The 16,250-nt window shown below is 40.5% G+C and overlaps 1 protein-coding gene across 3 annotated transcripts in view; it reads right to left on the bottom strand.

Moving 5' to 3' along the window:
* The window catches only part of focad (focadhesin), a 57,503-nt gene that overhangs the window by 19,542 nt on the left and 21,711 nt on the right, over positions 1–16,250 (bottom strand). For all 3 annotated transcript variants that reach the window (XM_017426978.3, XM_037976449.1, XM_037976448.1), the window contains exons 7-20: positions 14,813–15,017; positions 12,600–12,809; positions 12,431–12,518; positions 11,882–12,075; positions 10,099–10,359; positions 5,037–5,141; positions 4,855–4,956; positions 4,644–4,771; positions 3,844–3,970; positions 3,573–3,707; positions 2,309–2,359; positions 1,873–1,956; positions 708–858; positions 295–483 (exon numbers count right to left, since the gene is read on the bottom strand). In XM_017426978.3, the coding sequence (XP_017282467.1) occupies positions 295–483; positions 708–858; positions 1,873–1,956; positions 2,309–2,359; positions 3,573–3,707; positions 3,844–3,970; positions 4,644–4,771; positions 4,855–4,956; positions 5,037–5,141; positions 10,099–10,359; positions 11,882–12,075; positions 12,431–12,518; positions 12,600–12,809; positions 14,813–15,017 (2,030 nt within the window). The remainder of the gene's footprint in view (positions 1–294; positions 484–707; positions 859–1,872; positions 1,957–2,308; positions 2,360–3,572; positions 3,708–3,843; positions 3,971–4,643; positions 4,772–4,854; positions 4,957–5,036; positions 5,142–10,098; positions 10,360–11,881; positions 12,076–12,430; positions 12,519–12,599; positions 12,810–14,812; positions 15,018–16,250) is intronic.

Here is a 16,250-nt window from a genome sequence, read left to right as displayed (position 1 = left end):
GCTTCCAGGATCCTTTTGAGTTAAACAGGTAAACTCTTTTTTTTTTGTGCAAAGCCAGTGCATCAAATAAAGACAAAGGGACTTTAAAAAGATAATCCTCATCGTAAAATGTCCAGTTAGATTAGTTTCTAAGGCTAAATCCATCTGCATCAGTCAACATGACCATTCACTATTTGAGTTCGTAATCAGTTTTTGTACACCAAATGTTTGAATTTCATTACCACACAGATAGCTGAGAACAAAATGAGTTTATTACAGAGGAGAAGAACCAATCTGAGCAGAGATTTTACTGACCTGCCAGTCCGGGCTTCAGCCCAGGCTGCTTGTTTTTTTCGTAGGTTTTGAGCATGAAGGACGGGATCCCTGCCACTGTTTTGCCTTGGTCCGAACGCAGGCTACCCCCCCTCAGAGCAGAGAAGTACACTCCTCGAGGCATCTGACTCATCTCCTGTTTGACCAGGGAGGTCAGGAAGGGCTCAAAAGCTAAAAAGGAAAACATCATTATTAGGAGCTACTCCACACAACCTGTATAACAAAATAAAAAAAATCTTCTATTATCCCCTTCTGAACATGACCAACAAAGTTTCATGGACCGCCTGTTCTTGTTAGAAGTTATCTGCAGCACAAGCAGCCCAAAATGTGCCAACACCAAAGGATATCTTACCGTATCAATCAAAGCTTTTAGTCAGGGATTAAGATTAACGTACCTGGTAGAACAGAGATGGAGGTTAGAGCCATCAGTTTCACATAAGAAGAACCAGGGACTGAAAGATCCTTCTCCTCTTCCTCACTTTGTTTTTCATCATCATCATCATCATCATCGCCTTCCTTTTGTAACATCGTCCCAGCCGGCCGAGCCTACAGATCAGACAGATCCAGCTCAAACATCTTTCTGTATTCATCGATTTAAAGTAAACGCAGCATACAGGTACCTTACAGTCACAATTCAGAAAACATTTGGATGAAAATTGTTCATTTCCATTTATTTCACGATAGACAGTATAAACCCAAGATGTTTGTTGTCTTGTATCAATACCTAATTCCTTTTGTTAATAAACATCCTGTTCTGCAGTTTAGATCTGATGCACATTTCAAAAATGTTTGACATTTTTTATTACTTATTATTTTTTAGTGATAATTGAAAACAAATATTATTAATTAATTTAAATAATTTAACTTGTTTTAATTATTATTTGTATTACTTTTGGACGTTGCAGTTTCCTATGATAACTAAAGATGTTCTGGTATCGAACAATACTTCACTGGAGGCAACACGTCTTGGAGGGTTCAGACGTTTTACTGGTACCAGGAAAAGAGACAGTATGACCTTAAACATAACTGGGCTTTTAGCATTTTTCTTGTCTTTACTGTGCGTTTGCATGGAGATAATGTGCCTTTATTTTTATTTTATGAGAATGTCATGTTTAATCACTAAGAAATAATTTCCTCCTGGGGACAATAAAGTGCCTATTCTAACCCATCTCTTCTGTGTTCACATTCTAGATTAGTCCGTAAGGAAAATCCTTTTTTTTGCTGATGAAACATTCCAGATTAATTATGTTGAAGCTTTTAAAACACAAGTCAAGACATTTACTTTCTTTGGATTTTAATTGCAATTAATGGGTTTGGCATTTAATTAATTTTGCCTTTGCTTTCATCTCAATTTCTGTTTTAGGTTTTTGGCTTTTGTGTCTGTGTTTTAATTGTTTTATGGCTCCATTGTACAGAACTTTGGTTGTTTTAAATGTGGTTTAGAAATAGAGTTGATCTGATGACCTACTGTGTAACTTGTTACATGAAAAAACAAGCTTTTATTTGCGCTCAGATGGTGAAAAAGACCTGCAGAAACAGAGTGAAATAGGAGACTCTTACTGGCTCGGGAAGGTGAAGTATTGTGTGCACTGCTACAGGAAAGGCTGTCAAAGCTTTGTATCCACAGCTGGCCACCTCTGGATCCTGTTACAGCGAACACACACAGTCAGCTTTTACAGACACTTCCACACAAACACAACACAGTATTTAGATGCAGATACTGTTTTACAAAAATAACTTTGGGACTGATATCTGAGCGGGGCAAAGAGAAAAATGTTGAGAGCAAATTTAAGGAAACACTGGACATACTAGAGATAATTGTATGTACGGTACTGAATCATTTATTCTCTAACATTGTCTAACTCAAATTAGCTAAATTTCAAAGAGAACAGATCAATTTTTTTAAAATACAACAAACAAAATTCAAATAATTGTTAGAGGCAGACTTTGTAACACAAAAACACACAACAGGAATACGAGAGATGAGGGCACAAACCTTGCTTGCTGCATAATTCCAGAGGAAGGCGACTACCTCATCTTTCAGTTTCTGAAGGAAAAACAGGAGAGTTTTTTTGAATTTTGTTTAAGATCTTTTTGCTCAAACTCAGCTGTAAAAAATAACGTGACTCTTAAGAAAACACATCATTGGAAGCTGAGGTGAATTCTTGTTTCATGCAGTGGTTTTATTTATCTAATTTCTGCTTATTTCAGTCAAAAAAAGTTCATAAGGTTTATCAATAAGTAGGAAACAGTGACCAGCTGTCATCTGTGCTTCAATATTCAGGCCATTCTGAAGTGGGGTTCTGTGCAAAGGCTGCAATGAGTAACATCTTACCTGTTGCACAAAACTGTTTGAACGACCTCCGTTTGGAGAAATTTTAAATCTGACAGGACTGATGAGCTAATGGCTAGTCTGAACACAGTCAGGACCAAAGTGGATTATTGTTGTTTTAGATTCTTTGTTACCACCAGCCTGTCACACTGACACAATTTGTTCTTGTTGTATTGCAAAACGTTTAAAAAAAAACAGTTTGACACATAAAATAGTATTTTAACACCAATAAGGTGATTCCTAAAAGTTCTTATTTAATTAAAAATGAGTAAAAAGCAGCCAAAGTCCAAATGGTCAGAGTAATTACAATCCAAAGTATGAATTCCCTCACACAACAATCCTGAATACATGTGTCTGAAGTTGGAGCCCAGACAAGATTTTCACAAAGGGTCCACCTGTAACCTTGACCTTTGACCCCCGTGACTTTAAAATCCATAGGGATCCTCCTTGACCCATAAAGTGTCCAGCTGTGCAGCTGTCTATGTTAAAGGGTTATCAATGTAAATCTCAGACAATAAACTGTCCACAGACAGATGAACGAACATGTGGCGTCATAATGTAATAAATCCCATCTTAGGACAGGTGTATAAAGATTACAAAAAAATATGGCTGCTTGGAAGGAAACACAGAAAGGACGGATAACTTGAACTTTATGTACATTTATGTACATGCAGACAAAAAGGATAAATACCAAGCTTAATGATTTTCATGTCCTCTTCTGATTAGAACATTGTGATGGAAGAAACAATACATGAAATAATGAAGACTAAAAAGACTTTTTTTTGTGATTTTTACAGTCAATGTTTACCATTCAGCTGAGCACATTTACTGTGGTCAAATACGGTCTGACAGAAAGACAAAATGCTCATATAACAGAATGAGTGCATTAGGGAGTCCATAAAAAGAGGTAATAAATTTGATGAAGTACCTCATATTCCTCAGATTTTACAGCGAGCTGGGGAACCAGCGACAGAAGCTCAGCTATGGCTTTAACCATCAGTGGACGGGAGTCGCATCTCAGCTCGGGTCCAAGGCTTTTCCATGTTGAGATCATGTCCACTACCTGAGAAACATTTACGGAGTCAAACCAGGTCCTGATCTGACTCTGACCGCAGACTGTTGATGCTACTATAACGTCACACAGTACAAGACATTTAAAAAACACAAAAATCCATATTTTTGCTGCCCAGGTGTGGTACCTCGGCTCTGCACAGCTCCTGTAAACCCTGCAGGGCGAGAGCAGCAGGGGTGGCCAAGTCGGGTCGGACGCTCTGCTTCAGAGTGAGGGAAATGGCAGCCAGCATGTCGCCCCCATGCTGGTAGGGCCTGACACACAGAAGCATTAAACATTCAAAGACTGAAGGCCTTACATAGAAAAAGTCTCATGTTTTTCTAGTTGTTAACATCATAAAAGTCAGAAACTTCTGACATCAATAAAAATAGGGGTGGGAGGTTGAATCTATTTGTAAATGAATCATATTGCAGACATGAAAGAATGTCAGAAATCAGTTTTATTAACATTAATCTGTGCTGCCAGCAGAGTAGTTTGTGCGCAGTGTCGTTTGTCCTGGCAGAGTTGCCGTAGCTAGTAGAAATACATTGAAGTAAAGGTGTTTTCTCACATCCTTTTCATCTTCACTGAACCCTGAAGAATGTTTCTGTAAGTAATAGCAACTAAAAGCTGTAAATAAAAGAGTGGACAGGAGTCGAGTCATTCTGGGGGAGGGAATCGAGCGGTGGGAAGATTTAGCTGACGTCTTAAAACATATCAAATCTTCAAAATTTTATAGTGGATCTTGCAAATATTATTTCTTTGGCTATTCACAAACATAAAAAGTGGCAGCAGCAGCGAGCTGTAGCACTTCATATGCAGCAAGCGGTCACTTCCTGCAGGAATTTCCTAATGTGAACCAGCTCTGAAAGGTAAAACAGCAGCATAATGAATGTCTGTCCCAGCTCAGAGAGGGAACATCGTCAGGTGTCTGTGTGTGTTTGGGACCTCTCTCTGCAGATGTCCCGGAGACACGCAGCCCGGGCCAGGATCAGCTCCCACTGGGTGTCCCTCCCCACCACTCCCCTGGCGTCCAGCTGGCCCATCAGACGTTGCAGCTCTGGGTAAACTCGGTCCTTTCGAGATGAACCAAAGACACATTTCGAGAAAAGTTCTGAAAAGATAACATTAGCGTTTGCAGTTTTCCTGTTTAACAAACCTGTTTTGTCCAGAGAGCAGTCATGAGACGCATCACCACAGCTCTCAGCTTGGGGGCAGCAGCCAGCATGTGGAGAGTCTGCAGCACCACGGGGATACAGAGCTGGAACAGCAGAGCAGAGGGTCAGGTGATGCACAGGCAACGTAACGGTTTCACCTGTCAAGTCGAATTTTGTGAGGCACCTTGTGAGTCCCGAGGTTCGGCAGGCAGTTGAGCACAGAATGACAGAGACCAGGATTCTTCTCCTGAGACAGTCGGAAGAGCAGGACGGGAATGAGGGAGGGGACCTGAGGACACACAGGGGTCAGGGTGGAAAACAGAGGCGTCACTGCACATCGCTGCCTGACTGAGGGGCTTTCTTCTGTATGTTTTTAATATCGTACTACTTCTGCATTCTCTTGTGCTATTTTCACCATTCATATATCAAAACATTCAGCTTGATTTTGAATAGTGACTTTTATAATTTTCTTAATATTTAACTTTATTTAAAATAAAATTACCTGTATAAATCAAATACATTGTTCTCTTTGAAATCTGCTTCAGCATTCTAGTTTTCTTCTTTTGCTACCTCCAATTTTTAGTGAAAATTACACAAACTTTTAGCTTTTAACGGCCATTTTGCTACATTTCGCTTTTAGCTACTGTTTTGCTACGTTCAGCATGTAGCTACAATTTGCTAATTTCAGCTTTAAGCCAGTGTTTTGTTAATTCTAGTTTTTAGCTACGATTTAGTAAATTGTAGCTTGTAGCTCTGGTTTTGCTAATTTGAGCTCTTAGCTGCTTTATTTTCTTTTTACTATCCTAGCTCGTTTTAGATATGTTTAGTTTTAACTTTATATTGTTATGTGTGTTTTCATGATTTCATTTAGATTATTTTAGAGTTCATTTAGATTCATATTTTGATATTGTTGTGTGTTTTGACTCTGTATTTTTATGTTTTCATGATGTAAAGCACTTTGTATCGTCTTGTTGATGAAAAGTGCTTTATAAATAAACTTGACTTACTAAGTTCATCTTTTAGCTACCAGATGGCTAATTTAGCTTTTAGATATTATTATGTTGATTTTATTCCTGTTCTAACAAAATGCAGAATAAGGTGAAGCACAGAATACTTTCAGGATGTACACAAATAGGGATGACTCTCAGCTACCACCACACCACATTTGAGCTCAATAGTTACAGCCATTTTTGTGTTTGCTAAGGTCACTTAACTGTGGGAGCCATCTTGAATTAGAATGACTCCAAAAGGTTATTAGTTGTAGACGCACACCCAGTGGTACCTTTCACAGAGCTTTAGGAAAATCTGTCCAGTGACTCATGAGATGAACACATAAACGTGTAAAAAGATACATTTTTGCCTCTCAGCAGCAGACAGAAGATCTAAATTAAAACATGTGGCTCAATCAGAACTTGTGTGCTGTGACATTTGGTGGCGGTAAACTGTACATCCATCCATTTTCTTTCCTGCTTTTCCAGTATAAAAAAAAAACTAACTGATGCGATGTGATTCTGGTGTTTAGTCAAAGAATTTTCCCATTTTTTGGTTCAGTTCCAAGTTCCTTTTCAGTCCCTCTGGATTCATAAAACAGAAGGTGTTGTGTGTGGGTGTAACATTCAGTCACTGATTTGTGACACTGAGTTAAAAAGAAATGAACACACTTGACCTGCAGTTGTGTTCAGACTCCAGCAGGGGGAGCTGTGTATCAAGTGGAACTACTCCAGAGGTTAGAGGCTGCCCCTTCTCACGCTTTAAACACTGGTAATTCAATACCTGGGCTCCTTCGGGCTACTTACAGCTTCAAAGATCAAATTTAGAGAGACAATACAGGGTACGAGTCTCTGAAGCACCAAGAGTCAGAGAGAGAGAGAGAGCGAGTCGGGCTCTTTGGACACAAAAGCTCAGCAGTGTAACAACCTTTAATCAACATAAAGCAACGCTCCTGCCATGCAACTTGGCTGTTGCATAGCAACAACTTTACCTGTGAGGCCTGAGAGCAGGAGAGAGGCACAAAGGAAGAAGGTGCAAGTGCTCCTTGTCTGTTTCTGACCGCAAATAATTCAAATCCTGGAATGAATGCACACAGCCCGCCGCCTCTCATGCAAAGGTTTGAGACGAAGACCATCTTGTGTTGAGAACCCGTAGCCATTTTGGTCAAACCTTGGAAATGCCATTATAAACAACCTCATAAGATATTGCGAGATGTCACGCTCAGAGAATGTGTTAGGGATGACTCTCAGCTACTACCACGCCAAATCTGAGCTCGACAGCTGTAAAATTAAGTGAATTATGGCTGTTTCTGTTTTTTCTTAGGCGAGTTGGCTATGGAAGCCATTTTAAAATGGACTGGCTCTAAAATCTAATCAGTTGTAGAGGTACAGATTTTTTTTTTTTTTCTTGTAAAGTCTGTCTAGTGGTTCATGACATATTTTGCTAACAGACAGAGGGAGCTGCCTTTAAATAGTTAAAGGCAGAATCCTAAACAAAGATCTTGCAAAATCTGCTAGTGCTTATAATACCTGCCAGGGATCATTCTCAGCTACTACCACACCACATCTGAGCTCAATGTCTACAATTGACTGTATTATAGGCAGTTTTGTGTTTTTGAGGTCAGTTGGTTGTGGCGGCCATCTTGAATTGGGTTCAACAGTAGATGTACACCCCCAGTTATTGTTTTCTCCACGTTTCATTAAAATTCATCCAGTGTTTCATGACATATTTTACAAACAGCCAGACATAAACACACACAGAGGCAAAAACATGATCGTCAGTTTTCACTTTTTTGTTATGTGATATTGAATGTAGCAACATAACATGATGTCCTCTCCCAACACTCACCACCCCTGCAGAAAGCTAAGCTGCTATTCCCGTCTCTTAATAAAGAGCCGGAGCAGGTATTTGCTGCTGCGAGGAGGCCGTTATGAAGCAATAAGCTGTAGAAAGCAGCAAAATCCAATGGACTCAAATATGCCAATAACCATCTACCAACGCATCAGAGCCCCAACACAAGCGGCATTCTGGGAGCAATTAGAGCAGCGGGGGAATACCGCGAGGCGTCTTATAGGCCCGAGTAATGAGGAGTCGATAACACCATGTGATATTTCACATCATCCTCTGCAGCTCCATTTACAGTCCCTGAGGGACAGAGTTGGATTAAATGTCTTCCTTTATCCAGCTGTAGAATATTTAGCAGCTCGGGGCAGGACGGAGAGTCCACTCATCTTGTTTGAGACTTTCAGAGTCGGGATTAAAAATTTCACTGCTGTAGGCATTCCAAGATGGGACTGAAGAGTTCATGCTTTCCACATGTCCACTGCACATGTATCGTACATTTTCTTATCTTTATCTGTCTGCTTGGCAGACGAGCATCCAGATTCTTGTGACCGTGGTAACTACTGTGGTACTCAGCTCTAAAACAGTGGCACCAAATACACATCAGACAAAAAGTTCTGCTTGGTTCTGTCAAAACTGGGATAATTTATCACTCAGGAACCACAAGGAGACAAAAACTGCTTCAAACTCTAGGTGAAAAAAAATCACTCAAACTTTCTCACTCTTACAGTCTTTTTGGTAAAGAGTTAACAAATCAGCACATCAATGCTGCCTATTTTTGTAGCTGAACTATGAACACAAGAGCATGCGCACACAAACGCTTGCCTACACCAGGGGTCTCCAATCCTGGTCCTCAAGGGCCACTATCCCGCATGTTTTCCTTGTTTTTCGCTCAAACACACCTGATTCAAATGACCTCCTAATGTTCTACAGAAGCCTGTTAATCAGCCACTGATTCAAATCAGGTGTGTTGGAGCAGAGGAACAAGTAAAACATGCAGGATAGTGGCCCTCCAGGACCAGGATTGGCCACCCCTGGTCTACACAGACGCATAAAAAGCACAAAAAATATTTCTGCCCTTAAATGCCTTCTGAATGCTTCAGTGCGACTTCTGAATGGAATGAGGCGGCATGTGGGGTTGAAGTCAACCCTGAGGTGGACACAGAGCTGCAATGGTCAAAACGTGAAAAGGTAAGCTGGCTTTGAGGCTCAGTGATGTGATGTAGCAATGTCTGTGCAACCACCGGGCAGCAGGATGTAAAAGCCTACAGTCAGCGTCTCACTCGGCTGCGATTGTTTTGCGACTCAAAATTGCAAAGAAAACAGGTACATTTCTTGTTGGCAGTTTCACTGAATAAAAAAGTTTCGGCGACCGGACGTCAGTCGCCCACGCTGTATGCAGATGAACATGCAGCCACATCACACAGGGAGCTGTCAGCTGCTGTTTCTGGGAAAATGATATTCAGGTGCCTAAAATATAATTATTGTGACATTAACACGGTTCAGAGCCATTTTTGTAGAGTTATCTCTTGACGAGCCCAATTACCTTACACACATGATATGAGTGAAATACAATACAATGATTAATGACTTCACAAAGCTCAGACCAAAGAGTAAAGATTTTCACCCATAAACCTCCACAACATTAAAACTGTGAGCTGAGAGCCATCAAATGCTCTCTATACATCTTCACTGGGAACGTAAAGACAGAGTTGTGTTTAATTAGGCTCTCTCTAAATCAATCAGAATGCCTAAATTGAACTAAAACCTATAATAACAACATTCTGGTAATCCACTTTGATTAATAAAAATCCCAACAGAATGAACATTTAATTTAGAAGATAAAAAGTTAATTAAAACTTTCAACACCCCAAAAAAGCAATTTCTTCAGAATATTAAAAAAAAAATTGTCTGTTTAATTATCTTTAATCAACCGGCTGCTGAAGCGGACTCCCCACCCTCGAGACTTCCAGGTAATAACTCTGCTGCTCGTGTGGGGTCGTGTCAGTTCAGTGGAGGTCCTACGCCTGAGGATGGACTGTGTTCAAACTACCAAACATACGCAGATCCAAAGGGTCCAGACCACCTCTAAAGGGATGGGATGATTTTCCTACTTATTTATTGTAACCTCCAAAAGGTGGTCTGAGTGAAGATGTTCTCAATGGGCATTGAGGGTGTTCACATCTGTATTATCTGAATAAAATCTAACCAGGTAGGAGGCTTGTAGTGCCATGTGTACACTGGGTCAAAATGTTTGATATGTGATGCAACAAAAACTCCTAAATTCCCTTTACTTTTAAAGTGAATCCCTTTTGGCGGTGCATGATAAGTACTATCATTTCCTGAACATTATCACATTACCATACAACTCTGAACTTCATATGATGACAAAAAAAAAACGTTGGATTTTCTACCTGGCAGGGGTCGGCAGCAGCAATGGCCTGACATGCTTTCAGAGCCAGCTGGCAAACATCCTCCTCGCCGGTGATGAGAAGATGGGTCACAATGAGCGTGAGGGAGGACGAGAGGCGCTGGCTGGACGTCAGGGTCGACCTAATGGCCAGCAGCCACTCAGCAGCCGCCGATGGATTATGGGCCACTTTGCAAAGGACGGACAAAGCGACGCTGAGCTCACTGTACCAGGAAGTGAGAGGGAGCGCCAACACTGAGCCGGGCTGAAGGACGAAGAGAGAGAGAAAAACAAACACTCTTCCAAATCAGAAACAATTCAAATGTACTGGAATTGGAGACAGCTTAAGGCTGGGGCTTTTCCTGTTTTGCCCTGTCAACTTTATTTCATTTCTTATATTATTATGTGGTCCTAAGTAGAATATATATAAATAATGAAAACTGATGAAAAAGAACATTCGACAATAAGATAAACCTTATACAGTGTTCATGCAAGATAAGTAAGTCAGCAAACTGGCTATAAGACTTAAGATATACAAATAATGTGATGTAGAAGTGAAGTTTTAGTACTAAACTGTTAAAGTACAGAAGTCAGGGTCTGGTGTGGTTCAATCAGACAAAGAATATGTTAGTTACGACACCACCCATGTCTGAACAGAACACTAGCTGAGAAGACCGGTGTGAGTGTGATCCAGATCGACCAGTTAATCACTCATGTTTCGTGACAACTCCAACATTTCCTGAAAATTTCATCAAAACCTCTTCAATAGTTTAAGTACTCTTGCTAAAAGACAGATAGAGAAACAAACCAACGCTACTGAAAACATAAACGTAAAAATAACCAAACAGTCTTGCTTACTCACCGCCCAGTCACTGGCAGTTCATTTGAACCATCCATGTTTTCTTTGCTATAGTGAGATTTTAGAGTAATTGAAATTTCAAAACAAACCTAAACAAGGTATTACCAAAGGGGTCACCTGTCGCCTTGATCTTTGACCCCATGAGCTTGAAATCAATAGAGATTATCGCTGACCAATGAGGTGTCCGGCTGTGCAGTTTGACATTCCTACATTACATAGTTGTAGAGTAATCTTGTTAACAAACGGACGGTTGGACAAACCAACCAGTTCTACCAAAAACATAACCTGTGTGGCGGAGGTAACACAAAAGTACTAGCATTTGTTTCATTTTTCTGTCGTACCACAGTAAGCCGTGACTTCTATGTAAAAATTACACCTCTACTGTGCAGATTTTGAGTTTAAATGTTAGTTAGTTTACAGTACTTGCCAAACTTCTGATTAAAAGAGACAAAATGTGAAAACATTTGTGCAGCTTTAGAAGCCAGACACAGAGTTCTGCGACGCTGAACAATAAGGAACCGTCACTAACACAACCACATATTAAATCTCCATGTTTATGAACGAACTGAAGTCATTTATTCGAGAACGACTGTAATAATTCAGCATCAGTGTCTCTTCAGGCAGCTGCTCCATTGGTCAGCAGCTGAATCGTAACGGTCACTGTTATATGCAAATATACATCCAAATTAGAAGATGTTTGAGTCGTATGTAAAGAAGTCTTTTCTTGCTTCCCCCCAGGCATTAGATAAAGACAGTAAGGACAGTAATGTATCCCCAGTGGGAAAAGTCTCCTTTCTGAATTTTTATCTCAGCCGTGACCCAGATGTGACTCTACTGTAGATATGAACGATGTTAGACGGAGAAGGACCGGGGCAGAACTGAAAGGGCAGAAGGTTGGGCCAGCGCCCATAAGAACAGCAGCTCTTACCTGTCGAGGCTTATCTGTTGGTCTGCCGATGCTGCGCAGCAGGCTGTGGGCGAGATCACTGTTCAAGCTGTGCGTTTTCGGGTCGGCCAGCGGCTCGGTGAGGCCCGAACAGGAGAGGAGCTGGAGCACGGGAAGAACCAGGACCGGACTCAACCAGGGGGACAGCTCGTCCTGCTCAGGGACTAAAGTCAGTGCTGAACCAAAGAGATTGGGAGGAGGAGAAGGCAAAAATACCAAGCAGTTTAATCTAACGGGAACTAATAATGGTGTGACTTTTAAATGTAATGTTTGACATACAGTGGTAAAAAATAACAACTGGTTCTCACCAGGAATCAAAACGTAAAAAATATAACCTTCAACAAAGACTTTTAATCAACAAGAAAATAAAGAAAATTTAGGTCAAAATGCCTTTGTTTTTTCTCTTTCCTTCTTTCCTCCATCCCTGCCTTTCTTTCTTCTTTTTAGTCAAATAACAGACTCCCTGCTGATCACACCGTCTGATAATGGAACTCTGATCATTATTCAGCACAGATGTAGAGTTTGTTGTACCTAGGCTAAGCAAGCTGCTCTGCTGAGCAGCAGGGGCCTCGAGCAGGAGCAGGGCCACGCCCAAAGTCAGCTCATCCACTGGCAGGTCCTGCAACACACAGGCAGCATTTACAGCTGTGGTTCATAAAGACTTTCTGTCTCGCAGCATCTGATGAAAGTGTGAGCGAACCTGTCGGCAGGCAGGCAGGAGCTGCTGCATTAGGATCAGGAGCGGCCGGCAGTCTCCGTTTAACTTGAGGCACCGCTGACATGCACAGAGCAGCTGCAGCAGCAGTTTAACTCGCTCATTTGTCCAGGACTCTCCAGAAACCCCAAGGAGACCTTGAAGCAGCGCGTCCACAAAGCCACACAGTTCTAAGACTGCCTCCACGCTGTCCAGCTGGAGGAACAGAGACACATCTGTATTAACAATCAAAACATGTTTATGTACAAATGTGAAATGAGCAGGTGAAGGTGGCCCCGACTGTCCACCATAACTCCTATAATATATAAGAAAAAACACCTGCTGATTATTTCTGCTCCCTTCTCAGACATTTCAAAATTGTTGTTAATCACTAAATAAGGTCTAAATCAGATTGTAGATGAGATGTCACCTACCTTGAATGATCTTTTAATACCTTAGGAGTGTAATTTTTAAGGTTATCTAAAGACAGAAATTCAATATAATGTTTACAAAAAAGGATTAAATCTGAATTTATAAGAGTACCAATGCAGATACTGTTCAAAACTCCAACATACATCAACTTTCTTTTCTAAAGCCCAACAGTATTTTAGGACTTCCTCTTGGAATAATCTAAGCTGACAAAATGCTGACATTTTGATGCAGAAACTGTAGAGGAAGTATAAAGAGAACCAAGAAAGAACAATGTTTAAGCTGCTGCCAGTGGTTCATTCGGGCCACCACGGTAACGACACACCTGTGTCTGTCACTCCCTCACTGCACTCTTAATGGAGCAAACAGATAGAAATGCAGAATAAAAAGTAAGGTTCAGACAAACAGCTACTGCTGCGAACCCTGAAAGACAGAGTTAAAAATTCCTGAACTCTACGTGGCAGAAGTCTGGTAATCGCGCATCAATTTTTATGTTTCTACGGTGTTTTAAGTAAGAGATAAGACAAGTTAGAAAGAGCCTACACTTCAAGTTTTACGGAGAAAATTCTGAGCTCAGATACAATGGAAGTCAACGAGAATTTGGGTGTGTGCTTTCTGGGTGGAGTCTTAGAGAATGTTAAACACACACAAGGATGGAAAGACAAAAACCCTCACAGCCATGTGGAGGAAATCAAGGATTTTTGTTGTTTCCTGGTGCTGCTTGTCCTGGGTATAGCCGCCTAAATCGACTTGGGGACATCAGTGAGATGAAACGTAGGATTTCTCATTCCTGTACAGTTTTTTTTCTGGCTACACTGGGCTTCGTGATTCACAGCCGTGGCTCTAACCACGTTCTGGAGTCAAAATGTCAGTGGTTAGAGTTGCAGCTGGCAGCATTCACCACATTTAGAGCTGCAGATGACAGCCAACCGCTGCTTCACAGCTGGTCAACACTTTATGCTTTTCAGGCGGTGGTTAGAGTCGCAGACAGCTTTTTTTCACATTGCTCCATTTCTGACATGGAAATGAATATTACTGCTGTGAACTGTGACCCTCTGCACAGTAAAATGTAAAACAAAACAACTCGTGTTTGTGAGAGTAAAATGAGTTTGTTTGCAAATAAATTTTGAAACTATAGACAGCTAAAAGTTACAGTACGTCACACTAAACTGCAGCTGTGTACAAACTGTTAAACACATTAGGATTTCAGTAAAGTCCAACTTTCTGTGACCTGTTTAAGCTTTGAATGATGTTTCTACTGTGAAGTATGACTGAGCTACAGAGCTGCAAGTCCCATTGTTGTCTAATAGGAAAATTTATTGCAGTTTTGTATAAACTTTGCGCTTGCAGTATGATGTACCGCTACCAAAAGTCATAAAGTCATAGTACACATGTTTGGAAAGTTAGGACGGCAGATTAGTGTTGAACATGCCTTAGTAAAAATTCTGAAAATGACAAATCCTTAGGATTAATGTTGGGTTATTCAACTGAAAGAATAAACAAAATACATATAGCTAGAAGTAGCTCCGTCAGACATGTAGACCCTAAATATGATGCTAAAAAGAATCATTTTTTGTTCACAATGATTTCAAGCCTTTCTTTTGTTTCTTTTAATCTGCGCTGCAGAGCAAAAAGGTAATCTGCCTTTCACAATTCCAGCTAACATTAGCATTTCTAAACTGATACAAAACTACATAAAAATCAATAAGTTGCATTAATTTCCTTCAAACTGATTATTGCGTCTGGTGGAGTGGTGATGATTTAGACACAAATGGATGTCAGTGTGTCACCTGCATATGTGGAAGCAGCTGACAAAGGCAGAGCAGCAGGCTGTCAGATACTGCTGAGGCCGTCTGTAATCCAGCGCCTGACTTTGTGAGTAGCAGCACCCTAAGGAGACTTTGTCGAAGAAGTGCATGCTGGGGCTGCCGCTGAGGCTCACAGTACAGGTACCGAAGGAAGGGAGCCAACATGGTGATGTAAGATGTTTTATTTCTGTAATAATTAACACATACAAGATTAATGAGAAATCTCCAAGGCTTCAGTGTTAAACCACACGTGAAAGTAATACTTTGTCAGACTTATTTAACAAAAATTAAAACAAAATGCAGAAAAAGCATGGAAAAACTAAATTCACCTTTACCTTTACCTCAGGAAGAACCTGAGGAATGGAAAATGGAAAAAAAAAAATCCTGCTAATCAAATATACTCATCAACTGATCATCAGGAGAATGAGTATCTCTGTAAATCCAGACATTTTGTGAGTTTGCTGCTCTGGAGCATACAGATGTGTGTTAACACAATGCCAAGATGGAAAGACATCAGCAATGACCTTAGAGAAGCAACTGTTCCTGCCCATCATTCAAAGAAGTGTTAAAGATCATTTCCAAACTATTTAAAGTCCATCATTCTACAGTGAGTAAAATTATTCACATGTGCAAAACATTTAATACAGTTGCCGATTTCCCAAGAGTGGGCATCCCAAGAGATTCACCCCAAAGTCAGACCGTGCAATGATCAGAGACATAAAGGTCCATCTCATACGCTACAGGCCTCAGTTACCAGGTTAAAGTTTAGAAATTCATGGCAGAAAATGACTAAACAAGTATGACTTACTTTAAGGAGTTCCAAAGAAAAAGGCTCTTCTTTAAAAAAACATGGCTGCATGACTTAGGTTTGGCAAGTTTCATTCGAGCAAACCACAAGACTTCTGGAACAATGTCTTTTGGACAGATGAGGCCAAAGTAGAGATGTCAACTTATAATGCAAGCAGCCCATTTGGAAAACAAATAAACAAACAAAAAGAACATATCAGCAGAAACCCCTCAAATCAACTGTCAGCCAATGACACAAAAGGATATACCTCACCAAATGTTTCTGCCTTTTCTCATTGTTGGGAATTGCAGGAGCTGTTATGTTGGAATATTGAAACCAAATCTGTGAAGTATGGGACGCGTGTCTTTAAATCCTACCTACTCAACTTCACACAATCTTGGTGAACTTTTAACTTGTACTGGGACCTGCCTGTGGAGATGCTGTAACCACACTAGCTTCAACTTCTGGGTTCCCGAATGGAAGTGGTTCCCAAAATTAGGGCCTGGACTACATTGTAAGTTGTGAAACAACAAGTTATGGGTCTTGAGATAATTTCCCAAAAAACAAACAAAATTTAAAAGTGATTGTTGTTCATACTTTTTCCTATAATTGTTTTAAAACATTAAAAAACAG

This window comes from Kryptolebias marmoratus, linkage group LG7 (genome assembly GCF_001649575.2).
Source record: "Kryptolebias marmoratus isolate JLee-2015 linkage group LG7, ASM164957v2, whole genome shotgun sequence".
Taxonomy (NCBI): domain Eukaryota; kingdom Metazoa; phylum Chordata; class Actinopteri; order Cyprinodontiformes; family Rivulidae; genus Kryptolebias; species Kryptolebias marmoratus.
The sequence above is the reverse complement of the archived record's forward strand: the minus strand, read 5'-3'. Positions and strand labels throughout refer to the sequence as shown.